General features: G+C 40.0%; 1 protein-coding gene and 1 non-coding gene across 3 annotated transcripts; both read left to right on the top strand.

Annotated features, from left to right (window-relative positions):
* The first annotated feature begins 355 nt into the window (after positions 1–355).
* MTFR1 (mitochondrial fission regulator 1) lies at positions 356–25,602 on the top strand. 2 transcript variants are annotated; one of them, XM_071554440.1, is made up of 9 exons: positions 564–634; positions 1,771–1,875; positions 7,242–7,384; positions 10,580–10,678; positions 15,907–16,025; positions 19,025–19,266; positions 21,794–22,046; positions 22,227–22,395; positions 23,966–25,602. In XM_071554440.1, exons 3-9 carry the CDS (start codon positions 7,319–7,321, stop codon positions 24,023–24,025), a joined length of 1,008 nt encoding a protein of 335 aa, XP_071410541.1. In that variant the 5' UTR covers positions 564–634; positions 1,771–1,875; positions 7,242–7,318; the 3' UTR covers positions 24,026–25,602. The 2 variants fall into 2 exon arrangements, with proteins under 2 accessions (XP_071410542.1, XP_071410541.1); XM_071554441.1 differs by lacking the exon at positions 1,771–1,875 and having other exon boundaries at positions 356–634.
* TRNAV-AAC (transfer RNA valine (anticodon AAC)) lies at positions 13,130–13,202 on the top strand. The gene has a single exon. It is a non-coding gene; the product is annotated as a tRNA-Val (tRNA).
* Positions 25,603–26,773: the final 1,171 nt, after the last annotated feature.

The following is a 26,773-nucleotide window of genomic DNA, read 5'->3' as shown; positions in this document are numbered from 1 at the left end:
CTTGCCTTGCCTTTACCCTTGTCCTGCCTTGCCCCTTGTCCTGCCTTGCCCCTTGCCCTGCCCGTTGCTTTGCCTTTACCTTTGCCTTGACCTTTGCCCTGCCTTGATCCTTGCCTTGCCTTGCCTTTACCCTTGCCTTGTCTTGCCTTGCCCCTTGCTTTGCCTTTACCCTCGCCTTGACCTTTGCCCTGCCTTGATCCTGGCCTGGCCTGGCCTGGCCTGGCCTGGCCTGGCCTGGCCTTGCCACTCCCAGCAGTGACGCTCCGGAGGCCCCACCCTTACTTGCGGATTTCCGGTCACGTGACCGAGCGCGCCCCGCCCCCTGCCGGCTCGGCGCCTGCCGGGTATTCCCCCGGCGCGGAGCAGCGCGCGCCACGTCCCGCCTCCCGCGGGCACGGGCGCTGTCGCCATTGGCTGGGGCTGTGCCGAGACGGCCGCGGATTGGCTGCCCGGAGCGGCTCGCGAGCGGCCGCGCGAGCACCGGGCGAGGCGGCGGCGGCGGTGGGTGAGGCGCCGTGCGGCGCGCGCGGCCCGCGGGATTCCCTTTCCCGGGAAGCCGCTCCTGGCGCAGCCGATCCCGCGCGGCGGGCGCTGCGGGGGAGGCACGGACAGCACCGGCGCTGCTCGGTTGGCGGTAGGTACAGGCCGCTGTCCCCGGGCAGGGCCGTCCCGCAGAGAGCGTGTCGGCGCCGGGACTCGCCCTTGGCAGGGCAGGGCAGGGCAGGTGCCGGGCCGTGGGAGCGGCTCGGGGTGCCGCGGTCGAAGCTGTCTGGGCTACAGGCGAACTGCTGTGACCGGAGTGACAGGTCGCGAGAAGCAGTGTAAATAAAAGATAACCCGGTGGCACTTAGAAGGAGGCTTTAAAATGCAGTTAGCGTATGGAGAGAAAATGAGCCTTAAGGGGCCTGGTGCTTTTATTTGCCTTTTCTATAAACATAAACTGCTCTGTTCACTTTCAGTGATACTGCTGCCGTGTCCAGGTTCTTCTGCAGTGGTCATAAATAAGTAACTTGTTAGGTGCTTGTTTTCGTTTTGTTTATCAAGCTGTTGAAATTCCAAATATTGAGTGTGAGTAGAATTTGAGTGCTGAAATCACCCGTAGTGCATTGATCTCTGCCTGCCAGCGTCAGCAGGGCTTCATTAACAGTATTTACAGCTGTCCTCATGCAGCCAGAGTGCTCTGCAGCTCTTGTAAGGGCAAAGCTTACAAAAGGAATTATGTCTTCTGATCTCTACTGTTTTTATCTAGGTGATAGAGAAAAAAGGAGGCAGCTGAGTTATCTGCACATCATATCTAAAAGTTCTGGATGGTTTTTGCTAAATCCAAATAACTTGCATCATAGAGGCCAGTGGCTAAAGTATGATTGCAGTGTGAAGGCACTCAACATTGTTACAAAGAGAGATTTCTGGGGGGAAATTGGGCATTTAAAGTGGTTTTTTTTCAGAAAAACACACTCTTTTCTTAATAAGATTTGCATGGTGTTATTTCTCAAAGCCTTAGCAGAAAGACTGGTGTTCACAGTCATTGCCAGGGAGGCCTGTCTGTCTGGCAGGGAAGTGCAGGTATGTGTTTGTATTGTGTAATACCACCTGGTTTGTGTTGGAGGGTTTCAGTTACCTCTCAATGGTACCATAGTGCCCTGTGCAGCTATAATCTCTGCTGAGCAAAGGCTTTTGATTAAACAAGTGCTGAAACATGATTTTTTTAATTCTCTTTCCTTTGGTAACAAGATAGGTTAAGATGTGATGAATATGGTTTTGCACTTTCAGGTATATATGATGGGGCTACATTTTCAGGAAAGCTTTAGAAGCTTGTGTTGCAGGTATCCATCCTTTTCAGTTTCTGCTTTAGATTGCACACCGGTGCTACCATAGGTAAGCCATTGATTGTCTCTGCAGTGTTCACTTAGTTATGTATCCCTCTGCATGTCTTTCCAAACAGATGTTTCTGAGAGTCGTAGGGTGCTTCATTATTTGTGACTTCCACAAAAAAAATAGACCTCTGGTTTTGGCTATGTGACCTCTGACAAATACATACTTACATCACTTATAACGGGTCTGTGTCAGTCTGGGGACGGTCTGGTCCTTCAGCAGCAGATTCTTGCAGCCTGTTTGGCTCTTGCTGTGATGTTTTGTTTAGCTTATTTTCTTTATTAGTTTTTTAATATATTTCCTTGTGGTTATAATTTCATTAGATGAGCTTGGTTTATGTGTGAGTCTAAAAGACTGAGGAGATGGGCCTGCCTTAGTTCTTGCTGAAATTAAGGAGGAGCCTGGTCTTTTTGCATTTAATTTTTTTGGTGTTGGTATTCCTTTGAACCCATGCTCTTTGCAAATTTTGTGCTTCTTTATGTTATACCCTTTCAATTTAGAGACTAGATATTTCATTTTTCAGTTTTCATGCTTTTGTTTATTCCTTGTTAAAGCTAATCTGCTTCATCAAGCCCAGTAAGTCATTCTCTTTTGTTTTTATGTGGATCTTGAGTGAGAGAAACTTCCTTCCATAAGAAAAATATGAATGTCATATTTCTTTTTAAGAGTGAGAACTCAGGCTTTAAAAGGGACTCAGACAAATACAGGATTGGAAAATATACACAGAACTATTTCAATTTGAAAGCAGTTGCATCTGATTTCTCTTTTCATTATATTTTTCATGTATAGGCTTCTCTAGAAAGCCTGGCAAAGGGCTCCTGTTCTTATTTACTGAATGTTATGCCTTATGTGTACAGACTCCAAAGCCTTTATATTTATTTAATGAACATTTTGTAATTTAAAAGTATTATCTCTCAGCTTTGTAGTCTTGATATTTGATATGACAGTATAGAATGAAACCTGCAAAAGTGGTTGGAAAAGTAAGGACAAAAGAGAGCTCAGGGAAGCTGAAATGAGAATCCTACACTCAGAAATGTAGACCTCCTAATTCTAAACCAAGGAATTACTGCATGTTTCCATGTCAGAAAGAAAGTTCTTCAGCATTGCTAGTTTGGGGGTTTTATTTAAATGAGCCACCCGTGAAATTCCAGTCCCTTTGTTCTTTGTGTGGTGAAATGTAATTCTTTGTGCTGTTGTTCTTTGAACCTCTTGGTAATCTTGTCTATGCTGCTTGTCCTTGTAATAGTTTCGCTGAGGCAGAGCAGAAGCACCAATTTTTTTAGCAGTATTACTGTCACTCAGAGCTCCTTATTGTAGTAATTGAATTGTGGAAATTTTGGGGAAATTAACTACTAGTGGTTTTAGTGTAGATAACACCAAGAAAATAGAGGATAAATATCACGAAGGTCAGTATTTTAAAAGAGATATTGTTAGTGAAAGCAATAAACACTTAACTCCTGCTTCTGAAACTGACGTGTACACAGAGCAGGGCAGAAGACTTTGCAGATGTTTCAGTCTTGTCCAGCAGTTTCTTTTAGAATGAACCTTGCCCGTTCTTGGCACATAAACCAATTGTGAAATAACTGAGTTTTGTGAAGGGAGTCATAGTGCAATATAGCCTGAAAGAAATGAGTATGAAGCTTACTTAGGATAATTCTGTAAAATTAATAATCTTACAAAAATACCAAGCTGATATCCTTAGAAGCCTTTTCCTTTTAGATAACAGATTAGCTGGAGGCTGTTCAAACATGGTAGTTTTCCTTAGTGCCATGAACAAAGGAAACTAATGCAGGGACTGGGTGGTACTCTGCACTCTCATAGACTGATTTCAGTCACTTTCTGCTGCAAAAGCAGACAGGTCGTTCACAAGAGCAAGGCGTTGATGACCCCAGTCTTAGGTACTTGAAGTATTTAGGCTACAGAGGAAACAATAACGTAGGAAGTGAACTAGAAATATTCATTTTACTGAAGTAGTTGTTTTGTTGAATGATTGCTTATTTTGTGATCAATCCTCAAAGTCTTGAAACTTGGTTTTGTAACAGGTCACTGAAACGTTTTAGGGCAGGAAAAGTGTTTTGGGGTATTCCCAGTGCTTTTCATCATCATGCTCCCTCTTTTATTCCTGAGTCTTTGGATCTCATTGAACAAGTTTGTAGAATTCATCCCTAATACTTCAGAAATCACTTTGTCTAGTTTATGACCTTTGCAAGGTGAAATTCCCTAGATACTGTTGTCCTGGATGTTTATAACTTCTCAGAGCTGCCTGTAAACCATTCTAACATGTCTGTCTTTTCTATTCACCATCCTCAAGTGAAAACAGTGTATATACTGACTATCCATATCTCTCATTGCTCTCTTTCTTCTGTTAATTTTGGCTTTATCTCTTGCCTCTTACTACTAATATACATGCAGGATTTTTTATGTCTGTAAGCTGGAACCCATTTTGTACCTTAGCCTTTTTTAGTGTACTGTTTCTTCATATTTATACTGTTCTGTCATCCTCTCATATTATGCAGTTTTTTTCTGCATCAGGTTTTGTGCCTTTAACTGGTTATTTTACCAGTTTTTGTGTTGTTCCTTTACCTCTAAAATTTCTTAAATTCATGGAAACCTCAGATGAAGTTCTAACACTCACTTCTGTCCAGATTGTCTCTGTTACTGAAGACTTGGACTTCTCAGTTGATCAGAAGCAAAATAATACCTTTTCTTCACTTCCTGAAACAACACATGACTCTGACTGTAGTCTGAGGATTTTTAAACTAATGACCTGGCTATCTGTTGAAAGAGCAGTGTATCAGGATACAGTCATTCCTTTTAGTCCTATCACATGCCTTTCTCAGCCAGCCCTGCCTTTGCAGTTGCTCAGCAATACTCTCTACCTTTTTTTCCTCATTTGTTTGAATGTCTTGACACTGCTTCCGTTTTCCTTCCCTTTGATTTCCACACTGCATGTTCAACAAGTCTGCACTTTGAAATGAGGTGGAGTGTATCACATGTAGCAGACTTTTGGAACAGGTTTCCCCTTTTTAAAGGAGCATTGCTGTCTCTTTTATGTCACTGCATACCAACAGTGCCAGATATGATGCCAGAAAAGATATTGAGGTGCTGGAGCAGGTCCAGAGAAGAGCAACAAGGCTGGTGAAGGGACTGGAGCACAAGCCCTATGGGGGGAGACTGAGGGTTGCTTAGCCTGGAGAAGAGGAGGCTTAGAGGTGACCTCATCACTGTCTAGAACTTCCTGAAGGGAAGTTCTAGCCAGGTGTGGGCTGGTCTCTTCTCCCAGGCACTCAGCAATAGGACAAGGGGCATGGGCTCAAGCTCTGCCAGGGGAAATTGAAGTTGGAGGTCAGAAAAAAATTCTTTCCAGAGAGAGTAATCAGGTATTGGTATGGGCTGCCCGGAGAGATGGTGGATTCCCCATCCCTGGAGGTTTTTAAACTGAGATTGGCTGTGGCACTGAGTGCCATGATCTAGTAAAGGGACTGGAGTTGGACCAAGGGTTGGACTTGATCTTGGAGGGCTTTTCCAACCCAATCAATTCTATGATTCTATGAAATGTAATGTGGGGCATATAGAAAGACTCATATTCTTCCTGGTTTAAGGACATAGCAGCTGCAATGTGATCAAAGATCCATACAGTCTATATAAGGTAGGTTGTCTAAGGGAAGAGTAACAGATGCCTAAAAGAATAACAGATAAGTAGATGGTAACGCTTCCCTAATAGAATTCCCCAGTGTTCCATAAAGAAGTCCATGACCTATTTATTATGTAGCTTGTGTTCATGGCTGTTTGATAGGTAGCCCATTATTCTTCCCTATCATTTTTCTTATAACAATTGCAAGTTCCATTCTAATCTCATAGTGTAGATTAGTAGTTTCTTCCCAGTTTATTCAGACACAAAAGAAAATCCTGTTAGAAAATGTATTTTATTAGCTGTGGGGGTGAGAAACTTAGTATCAACTTTTTTTTTTAAGCCTGTCTAAAAAAAAGATAATTGTAGAATTGCATTGTTTCTGCCAAGTTTCCACAAGAAGTAGGTTATTACTAAGGAACTGTTAAAAAAAAATGGAAACTGAAACAGCCGTGGTTTAACTGTAGGGCTTGTGGGTACTTTCAAAAATTTCCATCTCCTGACTTTCAAACTTCCCAAGTACTTGTTCCGAGCTGCCACACTGCTTTAGTCATCACTGTCTGGATATAGTGTGACTTCAGAAACACTGTTTTCATACTAAAAATACATTGTGCAAGGTGGTTCAACAGTGTTGTTTACAGCCTGATACACAGAACAAACATAAACCTAAATCTATGGCTTCCTTTTTTGGTACTGGTGGCAAACACTTCTCAGTGGCATGCAAATTATGACTGGTGTAGAACACAGTTAAAGAAAAATTATACTATTTTCATTAAAGGAACTATACAACCATCTTGATTTAAGTGAAGTGTATATAAATAGACAAAATTTGAAATCTGTCCAACTTTATAAACGATTTGAATATTTTCAGGTCCCACATCTACAGTATTTCCTGTCATTTTTTTTACATTAGTCATTTTCCCATGTTTCCTGTCTCTCCTCGGTTGTAGGAAAAAGGAAAGAACAACAAAACTGTCAGAGAATATGAATCAAGAGAGGGGATCAGCTTTCTACAGTCAGTTCCTGCATAGAAATGAGTTTTAGATGAGTATAGACACTTGAATCCCAGTGCTAATCCCCACTTGCAGGTGTTCCATAGGGCTTGATGCTCACTAAGAGTTGTTGAACACCATCATCTGTCCAATCTCAAGTGAGCAATCATTTCCCCAACCTTTTAAATGGTAACTTTACAACAGCTTTGATATCTTTCCAGTACCAGAAGGGGGCTATAAGAGACTGGAGAGGGTCTTTTTACAAGGGCATGTAGTGATAGGACAAGGGAGAATGGCTTTAAACTGAGGGAGGGTAGGTTTGGATGAGATGTGTACCACTGCGAGGGTGGTGAGACACTGAAACAGGTTGCCCAGAGAAGTTGTGGGTGCCTCATCCCTGGGGGTGGTGAAGGACAGGGTGGATGGGGCCCTGAGCAACCTGGTCTAGTGGAAGTTGCCCCTGCCCATGGCAAGGGAGTTGGAACTAGGTGGCTTTTAGGGTCGCTTCCAACCCAAACCATTCTATGATTCTATAAAAATGTCCCTACTAAAAAGTCTTTGTTGCCTGTATTAATAAATGCCTTCTGAATGCCTTTGCTTTGCAGTCCGAGGAATTGGACTTGTTTTAATATGTCTTGTTTTCATTAACTGTTTCTAAAGCTTGTTGTTGTAGAAATACATGTGGCAGTTTACTTCTGTATGTGTTCCACAACGTGCATCTAAAATTCTTACATGTCTCATTTCAGAACTACTATGGAACCTTGGCAGCCCTGTAGGTTTGGAAGGCTTAAATCCAGGTTTGGAAAGGCCTTTTCCATTCCAGATGATTTGCTGGCTTAAGCGCTTAATTAGGATGGCTTTTGAACAAGTTGGATTGAAGATGGAATCAGTAAGTGTTTCAGAATTCATTTCTGTTTTCAGAAAATCAAGTATAGAAAGCACTTCACATATATTAGTTTGTGTTTAACTGTTCCAGCAGAACACTTTAAGTATACTCAGTACTGATCCTGCATTGCTGAAAAATCATGAAGCTTGCAACTGGAAACACTGAAATACTGAGTAATATGTGTTAAAAGTACTATGGAGTTCCTTCTAGCTCTAACAACAAAGTGTTTATTTTTTAAACACTGCTTCTCATGCTGGACTTCCATGTGTTTTGAAGCTGAAGGAGAACGTTCAGTGATACAAAAAGTAATATTAATGCTCACTCTTACCTTAGAGATACAAAAAGCCCATGGGAAACTGAGATCATTGTAACTGTGCTATATTTACCTCTTCTGAAAGTGTTACAGTACATGAAAGCAAGACAGCTGTGTTCTGTGCTGGGTGAAAAGAGGAATGTGCATGCATAGCTCACCTCTTGGAGGAAAGTGTATATAGAGATTTCTTTGAATGCTTAGCAGAGAGAGAGAGAGCTGCATTGTCACTGGGACCTTTAGCAAGTTACTTTGAGTACAAGTGTAGGCCTCAGTGCAGTAATCCCTGTAAATTGTTAAAATACTCTAATAGCTGTTAAGGATTTCCCCATTATTAAACTATGTGCAGTACTTAGTCTGTATTGTTGTGGTAGAACCTTTTATCAGACTTGGGCACCTATGGAGAGCAAAGTGTTTATAAATTAAAATTGCCAACAGGAGTCTGTATTTTAGGATTTTATTTGAACTTTGATCTGAGATTTCTATGTAACTTTTAAAATTCAAAGTATAAGAAGATGTAGCATTACCATGGGTTTGCTGCACAATCCAGCAATTCCAGCCTAAACAGAGAGAAGAACAATTTTTTAATCTGTTTCCCCCATTCTCTACTTGCATCAAGCTTGTGATAATGCAGTTACATTTCCAAATGTCAGCTGTTCTGGACAGCAACAAAACACTGATGCAATAACAGTGTATGACTAAGTAATATTTTGCAGACTTGCTCTGCCAGTGCTTCAAGTCAACAAGAAGCTGCCTGAACTTGGTTAGAGCACTGCTGAGGCTTGTTAGCTCAGCTAAGCAGTGCACTGACTTTATTTGCATACCTTGTGGCACAGCTTGTGTGCAGTTTGCTGGAAATACTGTCCCAGCATATCTTGAATTACCAAAACTGAGTCATTCAAAGTTTTGGTGCACCAAGTCACTGTTGTTCAAGGGCCCTGAGGGCATTTGGGCACCAAATATTTTTTATTATTTGGGTGCTAGTCAACATCTTGTCTGTGGTCTGACCAATCTGAACAAGTTTTGCAACTTGCTTGAAATGCATTGCACTTATGTTGGTAATGCAGCATGTAGTCTGGGCTCTCCTGTTGTTGTGGAAATGCATCCATAATTAATTAAGCCTTCCTTTGACTGGTATATTTTTTTTCTAATGCCATATCACTTTGAGTTTATCACCTACAGTTCTGCTTCAAATCAGTTCTGAATAGTGAGGTTGGACTACCATGGTAGTTTGTCAGTGACGTTTTCTTGAAGGCTGCTGATCTACCTGTTGTTTGCTCAGACGCTGACAAACAGTCATGTGATAGTCAAAAATGTGAGGTCTTTGTTGGGACAACCAAAGTGCAGAATCAACACTCTACATCAAAAAATATGTGTACAAACTTAGCAGAGTATAAGGCAAGAGAATGTGTGTTTCACAGAATGGAAAAAAATAGATCTGAGTAGATTCATGGTAAACTTGCAGCTTGTGGGCAGTGCATATTTATTTTGTCAACATTTTTACATTCTCTTAAAGCCAGAGGAAGGAAAGATACTTGTTTAGAAATAGGCAAAATGTTTGTGTAAAGTTTCTGAGATAATCTGGGAAGAAATACCATTTTTAAACTTTTCTTTTTGATAGAATATTCAACATCTAAGAGTAGTGATCTTTGCTTAGTATATCAAAATGTTAAGCTTTGTGTTCTGAAACTCCCACAGCTGCACTACAGTAATCATACATGCAATGTTGCTGTGTCAGATGAGGGTTGTTTCAGTATTAACAGCCTGGATTTTCTTTGTCAGACAACCTTCTAACAGGATGTTGAGTTTGCTTGAAGCTATGAGCCTTTAAAATGTCTCAGTGGTAAATTCATATTTAAAGCCGTATGTAAACACTGGCTGAGTTTTTAACTTACCACACAGTGTTCTAATTGTTTACTAACGGTGTACCCTGAGTTAGAGTCTTGGTATTCTTTGCATTGTTTTTGTTGCCTTTCTCTGTGCTGAAATCTTTCATACTCCTCTCTGGTGCTTTTTGCTTTTGTTCTGGCTCATTTTGTAGTGTTCTCCTAGGACTGAAGTCCCATTTTATTTCTTTTCATGCAACTATGGTAAATATTAGAGCAAACATTAAATACAGCAAAACCCCACAAATTTAATCCCTTTTGAAACAACATAAAGGAAATCTAAATTGCGGTACAAGCAGTTCTGATGAAGTGAGGAGTGTTGAGGTGCTGTGGGCAGTTTTCTCTAGCTGAATGTTTGGGTGGGTTGTTTAGGACAAAGATTCTTTCTTACAAAAATTTAATTTTATTTTCCCTGGTTTACTTTCCTTTGCTCTTTAATTTCACAGTTACATTTTCATGTTTATTATAGATGAGAGTTATTTCTGTCAGGACTGGCAGATGCTATTCCTGTTTAGAACAGCTCTTAATTTAGAAAAAAAAGATATTTTGGGAAATGGAGAATTATGTAACTTTCTGGAGTTTTTAATGATTGAATGTCTTTGCTTGAAACTCTGTAAAAAGAGCTGTCTGACCTGATGTAGATTCTTTATTGTCTTGAAAAGTAACTAATTATACTTTTGAAGATGCTTCCAACTCCTGAATCCTTCTGTGTTACCTGATTTATTGCTTTGAATTTAAACATAATGTAAAGGTCGTCTTGACCTGAAGCAGCCACAGCTATATTGTAATGACACAAACAAATCTTGTGTCCATTCAGGTGCAGGATGTAGGGAAGTGACTGATACAGATTTCAGTGTGCATGCATTATATTCTATTCTAGCATGAAAGGAATAACTAAATACATTCAGTACAAGCTTAGTATTGAAGGATAAGAGAGAACTATTACAATGTGATACAAAAATCCATTCCCTAACAGCTGGCTTCTTTTTTCTCCCCATCCAGGTGCTTTGGTCAAGCAAGCCTTATGGTTCATCTCGAAGTATTGTAAGAAAAATTGGTACTAACCTCTCTCTTATACAGTGTCCAAGAGTTCAGTTTCAGGTAGGTGTTCTCAACAGTTTAGAATACATTTCACTATACTGATAAAGGGATTTACTCCTGACTAGAAGGTTTGTAAGAGCAGACTATTATAAACTAGACACAGAAGATTTAGCCTACTTCTGTTCTTCCTGCTTCCAGTTCAATTGAATTAAAATAAATATATTCATAAAAAAGAAAAAAAATTAAACTTATTTCTAAAAACAGTACTTACAAGCTAGGCTTTAAGAGACATGTAAAGATGAACAGTGTTAAAAATATTTGGGAAAATAAACAACTTTATCAGAAAGTAAAAAATTAGTAACAAGATAACCTGAGTACTCTGTTTGCTTTTGTTTAAAATACAAGGCTGTGTAAGTGACAGGGAAGGGTAAAAGAGCAAGGGTAAAAGCTTAAGGAAGAGAAAGCCCGTGCTTTTGATAATGAGTCTTTCAGGAACAGATGGGAAAGTGGAAGCTGTCACACATAATCTCTTCAAGTCTGTGCGTGTGTTAGGAGTACCAGGTAGGTATAGAATTGGAAAAGTTTAGTATTTGAAATTTAGGCTGAGAGAGGAATGTTTCATGGGCTGAGCAAGGGCAGGGAGCATAAACATGAATAGAGGGAATCATCTACCACAGTAAGATAAGGTAATTTCCACACACCTACATATTTCGGTGTTTAAATTAATTTCTTTATCCTAAATGAAATGCATGAACAATATTTAGACTTGAAATTATGGTAGCAAAGCCAGATAGTTTAGAATACCATAGAAGCCTTGTTGGTGTCGTAGGAAAAGCCATGCTAACATTTTGCCTCTCTTAAATAATTACATTGAGAAACTGGGGGAGCAGCCATCCCCCATTTCTAGTGGCTTGGTGAAACTTAAAATATAAAAGAGGGCAGAAATTTGTGCAGGTGGGAAGGACAAACAAATGGCATGCTGGATTTAAACTTCTGAATATATAATTAGTAGTAGTTTTGCCAGCAGTAGGTCTCCCTGTGCTTCACATTTGAAAGGAAATGAGGTCTTCTATAATGTGCCCAATTTTCTGTACTGTAAAGGCCATACAAGGGAAGATGATGCTCATTTGCAGATAATTAGCCAAATACTGCATTCTCTTAAGATGGTACATAAAAGACATTTCTGGTTTAAGTTATTGCAAAGAACAGTAAGATGTATCTGGGGAATCTGTTTCTGAATATTTTTAGTATATAAATAAATAAGTAAATACATATGTACATATATATGTTTTGGTCTGAATTCTGTTAAAATAAATATAACATTTGTGCTTTTCACTTTTTAAAGAGACAGTCAGCTTTGCATGTACTTTGCTTCTATTAGATGAAAGGACAGGATCCTAAAAATAGAAGTACAGTTGTCAAGAGCTGATTTAATTAGAAAAAGGAATTTCAAAATTTGAGCCTTGAAACACCTTAAACTTTATATGGTTTATGAAGACTTTAATATATAAACTGTTGAACATGTAACTGTGATGCTAACATCTGGGTTTTTGTGTCTTTATCTCAGCATTAAGATTCTATAGCGAAGTTCAGTACTGATCTCAGTGTTTTCTTGCTGTTGCAACTGACGCTTTCCTCTGGCTGTCTCTTCCTCTCTCTTTCTCGCCAGCTTTAGCTATATTATGAAAGGACCATGCACTGAACCTTGCTGTAAGTCACTTTATTTACAAAAAAACAAAATCTTTCTTGCCTCATCTGAGGATGCATGTGTGTAATCAATGTTTCTAACCCCAGAGCAGCAGACTTGCCACAGGTCTTCAATTTCTTTATGATGGATGAGAGCTATTGAAAGAATATCTCTGTTATGTTCATACTTACCTTCTACTGTGTGTTTCTTCAGCTAGTCTGGAAAAAAAGAGTAGTAGTTTAACATTTTGATGTTTGAGGTCTGCTGACTGTTACCTATCTCTATGAATCTTTGCCATAGTAAACATTTAAATTAACTGCTAAATGCTGCTTATGTATTCAGTAAGAGGTGGCAGAGCTTACCTTATGTACTCTATATGGCGTGAAGAAATGAAAATTATTCAAATAGTTCTTTTGTATGTCATATTTTGTAGGTTTATCTGTAGTGTTTAGGAAAAAATAAACTTACCAGTATGGCCTAGGTAGATTCAACTAAACCTACAGGAGTGTCTCTCAAGATAGTATCCTTCAGCTACAGCATCTCTGTTTTAGTCCCATGCTTCTCCTGTCTGTCTGATGGATATCTGATAACTCAGTAAAGCCACCTAGGGAATTGGTGTGCCTGTAGCAAGAATCTGAATTTGTTGGGCTAATTTGAAAAATTGTAGGAATTTTGTCTTCAGAAGTATTTCCAAATGTTTAATACATAATTGTGTTAGCAATTTGAAACTCTGTCCTTGAAAGTATAAAAAATGTTTTTGCTATATTGCACTTTCTGTAGCAAACAAGAAGTAGGGATCCTGCCCTGACTCATTCCCAAGCAGCGTTTCCGTAGTGTAGTGGTTATCACGTTCGCCTAACACGCGAAAGGTCCCCGGTTCGAAACCGGGCGGAAACACTGGCAGGGCCAACTCTTTCTGTGGGAGTTGGGCTCGGTAATTCTTTATACATCCCTTCCAACTCAAGATATTCAATGATTCTGTGACTGCCAAAGTAGTACCTTGTGTAGTCTTCAGGAATTTGTGATGCTCTGAAAGCCCCAGGTGTGTGTGTGTGTGTGTGTGTGTGTGTGTGTGCAGAGAAAGAAAAGCAGCTGCTTCTCTGCTTCTTTCAGTTCCTGCCATCCAGTAGAACTGGGTCTCTGTTTTCAGTGCTCTATTCTCCATTTCAGGTGCTGGCAGAGCAGTTGTCAGAGTTTTCTTCAGCTGGAGTTGACTGAAGGAATAGAGTAGTCAGAGTTGCATACAGGCAGGTGGAAGTTTTTAATAGATAGATATTGGCTTTAAGCCTTCAAATTAAAGTAAAACTCTTGCATTACCTTAAATTCAAAATCCACTGCTGTGGAAGGCTTTGTCATTTTTGGGGGTAGAGAACAGAAACGTCTGTATATGGGGTAACAAGCAGATTCTGCTTAAATATAAATGTGAATAAAAAAGTAAGAAAATTGTATCATACTATAACAGAAGGGTTGTTCCTAAATGTTGGACTAGATTTATCTCACAATGCAGGAAATCTGCCTGTGGTAAATGTATTTCCTTACTGTTGATTTATAAAATTATATTTGATTCAAGTATGTGTAATGCCTTTTTTAAATTTGGCTTCTAAGTTTTAATGTTAATGGTTCCTCATGTGGCTATTACTGCCAGGAAAATCTGTATCACCTGCAGGAAGTGGCTGATGTATTACAGATTTTTTAATTTGCCATTAACATTAATACAAATGCTGCAGTCATGAAAATTTCAATTTATTTTTAAAAAGAAAAAAGCCAAGAAAACCTCAAACAGCAAAAATCCTAACATGCAATATAGTATTCTCTAGACTGTTTTAAAGAGAGGCAGACTGTAATGGTATTAGGCACAACTGTTAATGTGATAAACATATTACCATCTGTGCTGATGCTACCTGGAAAAAACCCTGTTGTTTCCAAATGATCTGATGGTGCCAATACACACTCCTGGGAGCTATGATAAAGGCTCACATACAAGTTGTGAGAGTGTGAGGTGAAGATGACTAATCTCAATTTCTAAAGCTGTTTGTAACAACTCCTGGGGTGAAAAACAGACCCAGGTCCACAACTTCTTTCTTCCTGGGACTTGTGTGTCAAAGACTACAACTAAAATACATATGGATGTTCTTCAGAAATGGTTTCACCTCATCTAGACTGCAGTCCCTACTGTGATATGTCTGCAACATATTCAGATTAATGCCAGCATTTTATAGTTGTTGCTACATAATAGTTTGCTCTTACAGGGAGGATTTGCCTTGAACATTGATAGACCTGCTACAAATTCAGATTAATGCCAGAATTTTATAGTTGCTACATAGTAGTTTGCCCTTACAGAGAGAATTTGCCTTGAAAGCTGACCCAAGTGCTAAGGGCCAGGATCCAAGGTGTCTGCACAGACTGGCACCTACCACCACCACCTTTGTCAGTGTTCCCAGCTGTTGGCCACTGCCAGCCACAGGCAGCACGACTCATGCAGATTTGGCCTGTGGATTTGTGTGTAGTGTTGGGCTGACAGTTGGACTTGATGATCTTAGAGGGCTTTTTCAAACTTAATGATTCTGTGATTCTATGTAATACAAACAAAAAAGTTGCATTGGAGATAGGTAACTCAAGGTGACAGACTGAGCAGAAGAAATTACTGAAAATTGGTTCAGTAGCTTTTATCTGCTGAGATACTGGGCCCAGGCAGCTCAGGGGGCCAGAGATTGTGTACACGTGCCCTTGACTAACCCGGGGAAGCAGAATTTCAAAATAGATTTGAAACCATTTTGTTGAGTTGTGGCTATGGAGCAGGTATTGATGGTCCAAACAATTTTGCAACTCTTGGTACAGGTCACTTGGCTGCATGTCTAAGAAAGGTTCCAGTCTCTGAAGCCTTGCTCACCATTGGCTTCAAACAGTGTAAAGCTGATGACCAGAACAGTGCTAGAAAATAGTCAGTTTGTTTGGCATGTTGTAAATAGGATTGTTAGTGAATAGTGTGTAATGTTATGATTGCATTCTGCCTCTCACACAAGGTCTTTGTGATTACTGACCTAGTAGAAATGGCTTTTTGCCTGGTTTGAGGGTTTGTTCATTTGCTTGCTTTTCCTGCACAATGTACGTACTTCTTGTACAGAAATTCTGCAAGTTGTAGGGAAAGGGAAACTTCAACAGAATTTTGCTTTCAAAGTAATACTAAATCAGAGCAAAAGACTTTAGTACTGGTAGCTTTATTGTCTTTTTTAACAACTGGTCATGAATAGAATTTAAAAACTATTTGCATTAATTAGCAAACTGTGTGAGAATGGCGATGTTTGTTTGTCTTTAAGGTAACAATTTGCCTTGGATTTTTAGTGCTCAGTAGTATCATGTGATAGTACATGTAGTTAGCCATGAAGCTCTGTAAAGTGTTCAGCATAGTAGATTCAATAGTTTCAAATCAGTGAAACAGTTCTGGACCAAGCCCAGGACAGAAATAAGCGTGCTAAGGCTGCATATGTGTTTGTATGTGTTAACAGTTACGGGTAGCCTCAGTAGAAGCATTGGGTAATATAAGTGTGGCATGGGCTGGGAATGTGACTCTAAGGTGTTGAATCTTGTCGTTCAAATTTAGCTTATTTCTCATGTCGCGGAAGGAAACAGTCCTGCTCATCTTAGAGAAGATGCAGTGGCCTCCTTTGCAGATGTGGGATGGGTTGCTGAAGAAGAAGGAGAGGTCTCTACAAGGCTCAGGTATGTTTCTCAAATCTTCTCTCTGAACTTCTGAACAGAGAGGAAGAAACCTCATTTCTCTCCAGTGAGAATCTGCAGTGCATTGCAATTAACAGAGAGTACTTGAATGCTGGGAGAAGAGAGAGGGAAGAGCCAGAGATAGGATCTTGAGAAGAAGTGGGAGAGGTTAGACTAAGGATTGTGAAAGAAGGACAGGTTTGAAATCTTATAGGAGATTGGCTTTATACAAGAGAGACTGGGGGGGTGGGGTTATTTATCTAGTTATTACCAAGAGTTTCATGCAATAGCTTCAAGCACCCTTGTTCCCACAAAAATGTGACAAATATGACAATTGCTAATACTGATTCTCCAGTTCCCCTGAGATTTTTATTAATATGGGGCAGTACTGCACAGCAATGGTTATTGTGACAATCCAGTAATTAGAATGTTGTCTTTCAGCTTTCTGATTAAGGCTCTGCAGTCTGTTAAGTACAATTGAAAAATTGTGGTTGATGTTTCATCTTTAGTCTTGATAATGAAAACTGGCAGGGAAGCCTTTGAACACCTGTGTCCAGAATGAAGGGATAGACACTGTTGTGTTGGACCAAGGGTTCCACATAGCACAGTCACTACATGAAACAGGTTGGCTGAAGGGATAAAGTTCTCTATTCCATCCTAGTCAATTTGCTGCTCAGACTAGCCAGGAACAAAGGTACAGTTCTGTAGTGCAGAGGAGTTTTTTGTTTTACACTTCCAGAGACAAGCACAGATTGTTGGCTTCAGAGATTACTGGAGGATACTGTTCTTAATTTGAAAGCATGAAATAGGTTAGTAATGACTTAGATGCCCTCCAACATGACTTGCCACAGTGAAGCTTTGCATAACAAACATTCTGGCTATGCCACATTAATTTCACAAACTCAGAAGGGAGTAACAGAAATCAACACTTATTTGGGAAACACTATTTGTGAAGTGTATTTGATAGGATGGAAATTAACTGTCCAATACTACTTTTGTTTGCACGGAAACATTTTGTTTAAGGATTGAACTGTAAAGCTGTTATGTTTAATGGAGACAACAGGGGAATAGCTCTTTGGTGCTTCAAAGAACCTATTACAAAAGATGTAGGACTCATATTTGCTGAAACGTCTGCATGGGAAGGGGGGAAGGAGGACAGATGGATGTGGGATGGGACTAAAATAATCCTGCAGATATATAGTGACCTTAAGGCAAACAGCAAATAATGAAAGCATGGAACATGGTAAGCGAATTACTTAGCAACTATGAGTATTTCAATGTGCACTATTTATTATGTCTGTGCAGAGTATTAGTAGTGGAGCTAGTATGCATTATTAGGTGTTTTCCAGGCTTTTGAAATTCTCTGTTTCGACAAGATCACATAGGTGTTACTGTTAAATATTTATTCACTGTATAATTCAGTAAACAGTCTTGCAGACATAGTTTTTTTCCTGTCAATGCAGTTTCATTGAAGAAGCAACTCAATGACAAATCATTTTTCCCTTACCCCTAGTCAGAGCAGTAATGACAACTCAGGCATAGTATTTTTCCACAGTGTTAGATTCCAATCAAGAGATCCCTTAAAACACTATTACTGCTCTGAGCAGAAAATACCCTTTGTTATTTATCTATTCTGCTCCTTTAAAGAGTTTCTAGAAGGCAGGTTTTAGAGAGTGAAGTGACCACTGGCTCCTTCCACCTTAGAGAGAGCAGCTGCTGTAGGAAGTATCCTGTTCTCAGCTTTAGTTGCTCTCTATTCCTATCTAGATAACAACACCTAAATTTTATCATCCTTGATAATATTTTCTCCTTCATCAAATTTCTGTAAGTTATGCTGATGTTTTATGTCACTATCTAATCCTGGCTTGAGGTGGTCAGAGCACAGAGCTCATTCTAGCCTTCAGTCTTGCCTCTTGCTTTAGGTCTAGCACAACTGCAGATTAACATTATGAGCATCCACAATAGCATAAACTGTGTGTCCAGAGCAATGGGGCACTGGGGCTCTATTAATCTGAAGCCTCTCTACACATTTCAAAAAGTTCTATCACCAGCCCCTGTTCTTACTCCCATGTTTAATAACAATGGAATCCTGACATGCCTGAATAATTTTGGGATTCAAGTCAAGAAGCATTGAGTAGCTAAGTAATGTGGTCATATTTTTAATGTTTATGATCTAGTCCAAGCCCCCTGCAATGAACAGGGACATCTTCAACTCAATCATGTTACTCAGATACTTGATATAAACCATTTAAAAATGTGGTGTCTTTTTAAGGGCTTATTTGACTTATCCAAGCAAATTCAATAATGTCTCAGTGTTTAACTTGGCTTGAGCTTTGGTGGGTAATAAAGGAAGGCAACAGAGTTGCATTTTCTTGTGAGAAGAGGAGGGAAAGTTATGGACTCTTTAAAAGTGTGTGAAGTTTTTTTCTCTATCATTCTAATTACTGTGTTAGAAAACAAGATATATGACCCTTTCCCATCTACTGATAAGCAGCCTCTGCATCACTAAGCTGTTTCACATGCTTCTGTTTCCAGCACTGCTAGGAATTGGTGATTGTCCATTCAGAAGTAAAAAAAAAGTACAAAAAATACTCTTAAGAAACTAACAAGCTCTTCCTACTTCAAAGGAATCAACAAGTGACTGCTTGCAGCCCATGGGGGAAAAACAGTAGTATTTTGGGGCAAAAAGTCTTAAAAACCTTAATAGGTATGAGGTAGAGAAACAGATTTGGGGTGAGGGGGAATGGGTTTCGTTTTTCTTCTGAAATTAAGGATTCTACAAAAAGCTGGTCTGTGGAAGAGAAGAAATACTGCTAGTGATGCAAACAGAAAGCATGTGAAGCTCTTACCTTTAAGCTATATAACATCTTGGTGAAAGGGATTTGTGTAAAGACATTTTTGAAGTCAGGTCTTCAATTTGTATTCCTGGTTTCTAGGTAACGTTGTTTTAGCTTTTATCTATTACAAAGCCTTGAAAATAGCTTGTGATATTTTTGTTACAGATCAGAATTTTGGTCACAAACAGCCCAGCCTCTTTCAGGTGAAATACATCATGCCAGGAGGGCCCCACGCAGACAAATGTCCTTACCCAACCTGCCAGAAGAAGAACCAGTGCCCAGGAGCCCAGTACTGGCAAATGAAGAAGCCCTGCAGAAGATCAGTGCTCTAGAGAATGAACTGGCCACTTTAAGAGCACAAATAGCCAAAATTGTAACCTTGCAAGAACAGCAGAACTTGACAGCAGGTATTAAATTTGCTGAACTCTTAGTGAAAATTAGTTACTGGATTTGTGCCCTTGATAATTAATACTGTGCTCATTCATTTTTGTGAGATACTGCAACACTGACCACTTCTCTTTATTGTTTTTGTTAGTGTGCTGGTTTGAAGGTGAACCAGCAGGGGAAATGAACTCACCACGAGAGAGATTATAAGTCAGACCTAAAATTTAATAATAATATTACAATAACAACACTGATACACAAAGGAAATTGCTTTCAACTCACAATACCCCAGCAGTATAACCCAGTGTCCTGGGGCACAAACCCAAGGGGGTTTGTTTGCCCTTCTGCTGAGACCCCTGTGGCTCCCCCAAGTCCAGAGCAAAAGGAAAAGGAAAACCTGTTGGTGCAGGCGAGGGCTGTGGTCTGGGCGAGAGCGGTGATCTCCTGCTGTCGAGGTCCTGCTGCTGCTCTGGATCCGACGAGAAGGTCCTGAGGTCTTCCTATCCACCACTTATGTACCCTCAGGGAGCACTCAGTCCCTCCCCCTGGGCAGGGACTCACACAATGGGTGATTAACTCTGGGAGCCAGGGGTTGTTGAGCTGTTGATGGCCCATTAGCAGCTCCGCCCCCCTCAGGCTGGGTGTGAAGTGATAATGGCTCCCTGGGCAGCTGCTGCTAATGGCCCATTGTCCTTGGGGAATGAATAGAGGGGGTGGAATACACAGGTTTGATCACCACCACACAGGGTTAGCTGGTCCCTCCAGCTGAACTAGGACAGTTAGTTTGGTAGACAGACATGGCACTCACTAAGCGAGGGGTACAGAACAGAGCTTGAAGACAAGCAACCCAGCAGATTTTCTGTATTTTCTAGTATTTCAAAAGTCTTCATGTCAGGGTGTAAGTCTGCCAGAGTTCTGAATCTGTGAATGAGAGAAGATATGTTAAACAGCTTTCAGAGCAAAGCTCATGATAAACATGATAGCTTAAACCAAACTAAAAGAATTTAATTTAATTATTAGCACTGAAGTCTTTCCATCCAGTATCAAAATAGGCTCTGCGATATCCTTAAGTATTTATACAAGATGCTAATTACACTTTTGGAAGATATAATATACATAACAAGAAACTGAAAAGGTGATTGTTTACTGGAATCATCTCTGGGATCAGACACATTGTCCATATGGAACCAGAACTGGTACACTGTTTCTGGCAACAAATAATTGTTTTCCTGAACTTTTCTCCTCTTTCCCTCACTTCTGACTGCCTTCCAGTTTTAAGTCTTCAAAGATTATCAGGAGATGGCCCTTGTTGACTGCTGATCACAGGCATTTGGTTTTAACTCCTTCCTGAGGTCACTTAGCAAGTACAGTTTTGCCTATGTTTGTGTATAAAATCATATTCTTCAGGTGCTCTTGTGTTTAGCTTTTGTCTGTGAACTCATAGCAGTTTATTTTTTCTGACCTCGTACTCAAAACTATGAAGTAGTTTGGAGGATCACATAGTTTCACTCTTGAATTTTAATTGTGTTGGGGGATCAGGGGTGTTTAAAATGAAAATAAGTTGCTGGTTATTTTTTTCCCTTTACCTCGATTAGGGAAGTTACATTTTTATTTGATTTTACCATCTTTACCTCCCTCTTCTGGTAGAACATGGTAATGATGCTGTGTGTTTGCCAACCATGTAACAATAGACTCCTCTGTATTATCTATATACATATATTTACACACTTTATAACCCAAGCTTCAAAACTCTGATTTGATCTGTTTTTTCTTACTTCTTTAAAGGTGCATTTGAGCAGAAGTTTCTTCATTTATATGTCAGGTTATTACTGCTATTACATTTATAACACCAGTTTTTGCCTAAACCATACAGGAAATTTGAAATGAAGATTATTTTGAGAATCTCAATCAGATGATAAGCTGGCCTAAAAATCCTTAACCTCTGAGAGCTGGAATAAACTTAACTCAGGTGCTGTTTGAGCTCTGAAATTTATATTTAAAAGTCTTGTAAGGTAATTTCTTATTTGTGCTGTGTAGAAAGAAACATTGCTCACATTTGGGCAGATTGTGATGTCCAGCTCAGTGCCTGCCTCTCAGAAGAAAGTGAAATACTGGTAACAGTAGGAGCAGAATATGACCCAGATAAGAGCTCAGTTGGTTAGAGCACTGTGCTAATTAATAAGGCCAAGATTGCGAGTTTGATCCCCATATGGGCCCTTGACTTTAGAGTTGGAGTTGATGATTCTTGTGGGCCCCTTCCAGCTCAGAATGTTCTGTGATGTTTTGACATCCATCCCATTGCAGTAGACATGAATGCACCTAGAATTTGAACTGGAAACTCAAAGGATGTTTCTCACTCTTCAAGAAGGATTTTTATGTGGCTTTTCAGATGAGTGTGCTTAGGTGGTTTGGGAATGAAGGAGTTAGGTGACAATCTACGGTGGCCAAGGGGAGGCAATTGAGGTTTTACAGTGATGTTCTTACCTGAGCATTTGTGAGATGTCAAGGGGAGTTACAAGTAAACTAACATGTAACACGTTTCACTTGTAGTTGGGTCAAGTCAGGTCACTTCAGCTGCTCTCCCTGTTGCACCACCACCACCACCACCTCCTCCTCTGCCACCACCCCCTTCCTCAGGTCTGCAGCACAGCAAGTCTGCAATTGATCTCATTAAAGAAAGGAAAAACAAAAAGATGAACTCTGGCCAGGCTGTGACAGAAAACGGGCCAAAGAAGTCCGAAATACCAAACATGCTAGAAATCCTCAAAGACATGAACAGTGTGAAACTGCGCTCGGTGAAAAGGTAATAAATATAAATAAGTATCAACATACTAACATTTGCATTCATGATTATTTTTTATGACTTGGAACTGTCTCAAGGTGAGACAGCTGCTGATGTAACATCTGACAAACAGACTGCAAAAGCGTTCACAAGTGTTGTTAAGTTTTGGACTGTGTTAATGCTTCTCATTTTCTTTTCTAGATCCTCAGAAAGTACAAAACCTAAAGTGGCTGACCCTGCAGATCCTGCAGCACTAATAGCAGAAGCTCTCAAAAAGAAATTTGCTCATCGATACCGAAACGACAGCCAAAGTGAAACAGAGAAAGTGATTCCAAAGACAGAAACAAAGACACAAACGGAGGTAATGCTGGTGAGTATTGTGATTCTGAATACATGCTTGGACTAAATTGCAGTTGTGAAAACAAACATACATCTTTCTGCCGCCATATGCACATAGCTCCAAGGTAGCAGCCCTGTCCACAAAACCTGATGTATGCCTGGCGCTGTTGCAATCCTTTGTTTCTAGTATCAGATCTTAGGGTCGTGTACTGTCTTGGCCCTATGTTTAAAAAGCCCTATTTCAGTTTTGTCTCCTTTTTTTTAAACAAAAGGGTTTTCTGTTGGCACAAGCTTGTGATATTTTGAAAACTCCATTGCTCATACTGGAATCACATATGAACTGAGTTTGCCTGTTACTACCAACCTTAACCATTCAGACAGTGCAGGTGAAACTTTGAAGTAAAATCCTGGAACATGTCACTAGCTAGTGCTAGGAATGCAGAAAGCAAATTGTTCAGAATATGTGCAGGATCTTGGTAGAGGGAGTTTCTTCTTATAATGGGAAATGCCAAGTAAATAAAAGCAGTTTCTTAATAGAGTGAGAATGTTAAAATGAAATTGTAGTTAAAATCGACATTGTGGCACAAGTTAATGGCTTCTATTTCAGACTGATTTGAAATCAAAGATTTTTAAGTAGTGCATGTTCAAGATACAAGTTTCTAGCAATGTACACTTAAAAACCAAGTTGGTATATAGCTAGTGTATATGTGTATATATATACAGACAGACAGACAGTCCTTGAAGCCTTGTGCTACGGAACCAGAAAAAAGGTGGCTTTTTTCCCCTTCATATGTTTGAAAAAATGCAGATAAAACTCCAAAAGCTGGCTCTGCTCTGAATTAAATTTTAAGGAAAATAACATTCCCAGGTACTTCAGCTAATTGATGTTGACTGACTTACCCTCTGGTTTTGCCTTTAAAGGTATATTTCTGTAATGTTCAAGGTGTTCTTCACAACTAAATAGCTAAATATTTCCCAAGAATTAACCAGTTCTTTCTCCAGCATCTCTGGGGCTTTAAGTAAAAGAACACAAGATGGCAATGTTTTACTCCTACAGAGGTTTTTCATTACTTTGTAGTTTCAAAATTTACAGTCTTTTGAGATGAAGGATCAAGTCCTCAAGAGCCTAGAAAACTGAAGGGGTTTATGAAATGATAGAGTGTTAGCTTGTAATGAGCTAATGAAATCTGTCCATCAGTTAGTTACTTACCACTGTGTACCTTCCTTGTTAGATCAAACTTGTGTATCTTTGTGTGACTGTTTTGAAGAGGACTTGCACAAAAAGGAAGAGTTGAGTAAGAACAGAAATACTGTTAAACTGGTGCTTGTCAGCTTGTAAAGATCTGCATCTATCTTACCTTGCTGGGGCAGTGAGCCATCTCTAGTCAGGGCTGCTCCAGCTGCAGCTGCCTCATCTAAGCCATTTCAGCTGATTGCTGACACATTTGCCTTTACATTGTGAAATCCACGTGCAGAGCAGCACATTGATGGAGGAAATTCTCTCTGCCCAAATTCTGCTTCTATTTACAACCAGCATGGATAGTTGTTCAGCGAGGTTTCTGTGGCAAGAAATCTGAACAAGTTTCTGGTTTCCTTTTCAGTTTGGGCCGCACATGCTGAAGTCTACAGGAAAAATGAAGACTTTAATTGAAAAATCCTAGTGCATTAAGGTTGCTGTGCGAAAGACTGTTGAGCTGTTTTCCCTGAAATACTTTATGTTGCAACTGGCACTAGTACTGAGTGGTCTCTTTCTTACAGCACAGAAAGATCGAATGTGAAGGAGAAGTGAGGGACTAAACATGTTTGTATGTGATTTGTCAAGGGGAATAAATTGGACCATTATATTCGGGTATTAATTTTGCATTCAAGCCTGGCTTTCCACTCAGATCTATGTGGTGGGTTTAGTTTATTAACACTAAGTTATATATACAGCATTCTTTGTGCATAACTGACCATCCTAAAAATCTGTGTGCATGTTAATGTTGATGATACACCCTAAGTTAACATCAGTTATGTGAGTGCTACCTGTAACTTGCACTACCATGTGTAATTTGATACTGAAATGTTCATGTTGAAGTCTTAAATTTAACAAAATTTTAGTCCAAAGAAAACCTGGAGGCACTCTGCTTCTTAGTGTGAAGCAAAGTGAAAACTTGAATCTGCTGCAGAAGTCAGCTAAATTTTAAGTAGTAGCACATTTTTGTGCAGGGCTAATGGTTTGTTTGAAATAAGCTTGCAAGGGTAAGAGAGCAAAACCTGCTTACATCATCCTGTGGCCACTACAGCATGCAGGACAAGTGAATACATCATGGCTGTGGGAGCCTCTGTGAATAGGTAGTCCAGTGAATTTGAAATAGCCAGTAGATAGCAGCAGAGTAAAGTAACAGCAGAGTATATGTTAATTAGAGTAGAAGGGGTGTTGATAAGAAAACAAAGATACGAAGTATTGTGGGGTGCAGGTTGCCAAAAGTATATTGCTAACCTCTGCTGCTCTAAGAGATGCTGATGGACACCTTTCTCCCCAGCTGTCTTGGATCTGTGGATAAGTTTCTGGCAGCTGGGGCACACCCTTTATGTTCCTGTTTGCAGGGAAGACATGGGATAAGCTGTTGCACATAACCTGTTCTCCAGGAGAAGCCCTCTGGGGCCTCCCATAGCAACCATCTGCTGGCAGACCTGCACAGCCACCTGAGCTCGTGGCTCCAGCCACAGATGTAGGAAAGGCTCAAGCTAAAAATACAAAAAAGCTGTTCAGGAACCGAAAGTTACAGCTTGGCTACACAATGAAATGAAGCCAAGCTTTGCTTTGACCATAGATGAGAGTAGAAAAAGCTGAGCCTGGATATTTTGCTGCTCTAAGCTTATCCTGGCTCCTGGGACAAGCACAACTGCCTCTGGGACCTTCTGTTTCCTAGGAAAAGACAACAAAAGCAGCACTACTTAATAAAGACAGCTGAATGCCGAGGTTACTGAAGATGAAGTTTTGCTGCTCAAAATTGGCATGTAGGTTGTACAATGGAGGAGGGTGTTTTCTGGAGTGGAACGTTAAATGGTGTTAATATGTGCACAATGTAACTTCCTTCCAAAATGCTCTGCCATCAGTCTTACTGACAGGCCATTCAATCCTTGAATTCTTTTAAATGACTTTAAAACACCATTTTGGAAGCTAATTTTGGTTTTAAGTTTTGTATTTTATGCTCTATTGCCACTATATAAAATTAAAAGCAGTTAAAGTAAACATTGCATATTTGATTTGTCATACTGCACAAATGATAGCAGGCACAGTAGACTTTACATTTCTGTTACAGTGACTGTAAATCAGTGTAGTGACAACCTACTTCCATCTCATCCCAGACTGGTCCGCTTACCTTGCTGTGCAGCAGGAGTAACCGGAGAGTTTGTCTAGAAAAGCCCCACACTGTTAATACAGTAACATTCAGATTAAACAACAAAACAAAGAGGTTACAAGGAACCAGTAAGAAGTTTATCCCTCCCCACAAACACAGCAGGAAGAAGGTACTTGTTTAACCATCCCCTGGTACATGGGGTTCCTCTGATAGTCCAATTAAATCATTAACATGTAAAATTCAGGATATCATGTGACCTATTGAACTAGGCTAAACATGAGAAAAGCCCACACCAGACATTGCTATTTTGAACTGAGGTATCCAGTGCCCCAGAAATGGGGTGAGCCTTATCACTGACATAAAACTACTATAAAAGAAACACCATCTGCATAAAAAAATAAATCACAAAGCTGCCATCAAATAACTTACTTTATATTTTACCTTAATTTCTGTCTTTCTACTTGAAATCTTTTACACATGTAATGCCCCTGCCCTCAGAAGAACAGCTTAAGTGTTCAAATCAAGGACATCCGCTCATGTTGGGCAGAGCCCTTAAACATAACCCCAGGCCTGTTTGCACCTGTCTGTGAATGGTGCTGGAGGCAGATCTGTGAATTAGAACAGACCATGGTGGGGACCTGGCCCCATCCCCTCACAGGTTTCTGGGCTCCCATGGGCTAAGTGGATGTGGTGCTGCAGGGACCCTGCTCCAGACATGTGCACACTCCCACTCTCACGTGAAACACTCAAGTTGCAGGAATATTGAAGTTCCAAACAGATTTGTAGAAGGTGTTTCTAGACAAGTTAAGAAAAGGTGGGGGTTTTTTCCTTTTTTTAATTCAGTCCAGTGTCAGAAGCTTCCGTTTACACTAAGATGTGGGATTAGAATCAGTCTTTCTAAATCCAGTCTGGTAGGAAAACACAGAGGCCCCTTTCCAGGAAAGGCATCTTGGAAGAAAACTACTCATGTTTCACCCTAAGCACCTTGACAAGCTGTACTGGTTCCTGGCAGAGCAGAGAACAGCAAGATGGCACTATGTGAAAGAATCACAGGCTCTTCAT

Source organism: Pithys albifrons, chromosome 4, assembly GCF_047495875.1.
Source record: "Pithys albifrons albifrons isolate INPA30051 chromosome 4, PitAlb_v1, whole genome shotgun sequence".
Taxonomy (NCBI): Eukaryota; Metazoa; Chordata; class Aves; order Passeriformes; family Thamnophilidae; genus Pithys; species Pithys albifrons.
Note: the sequence above shows the minus strand (reverse complement) of the source record. Positions and strands in the feature narration are given on the sequence as shown.

Coding starts and splice junctions, on each gene's coding strand:
- MTFR1 (XM_071554441.1), top strand. CDS start 7,319: ATGATTTGCTGGCTTAAGCGCTTAATTAGGATGGCTTTTGAACAAGTT. Junction 22,047..22,226: donor AAACTGCGCTCGGTGAAAAG/GTAATAAATATA, acceptor TTTCTTTTCTAG/ATCCTCAGAAAGTACAAAAC. Junction 22,396..23,965: donor CACAAACGGAGGTAATGCTG/GTGAGTATTGTG, acceptor TTTCCTTTTCAG/TTTGGGCCGCACATGCTGAA.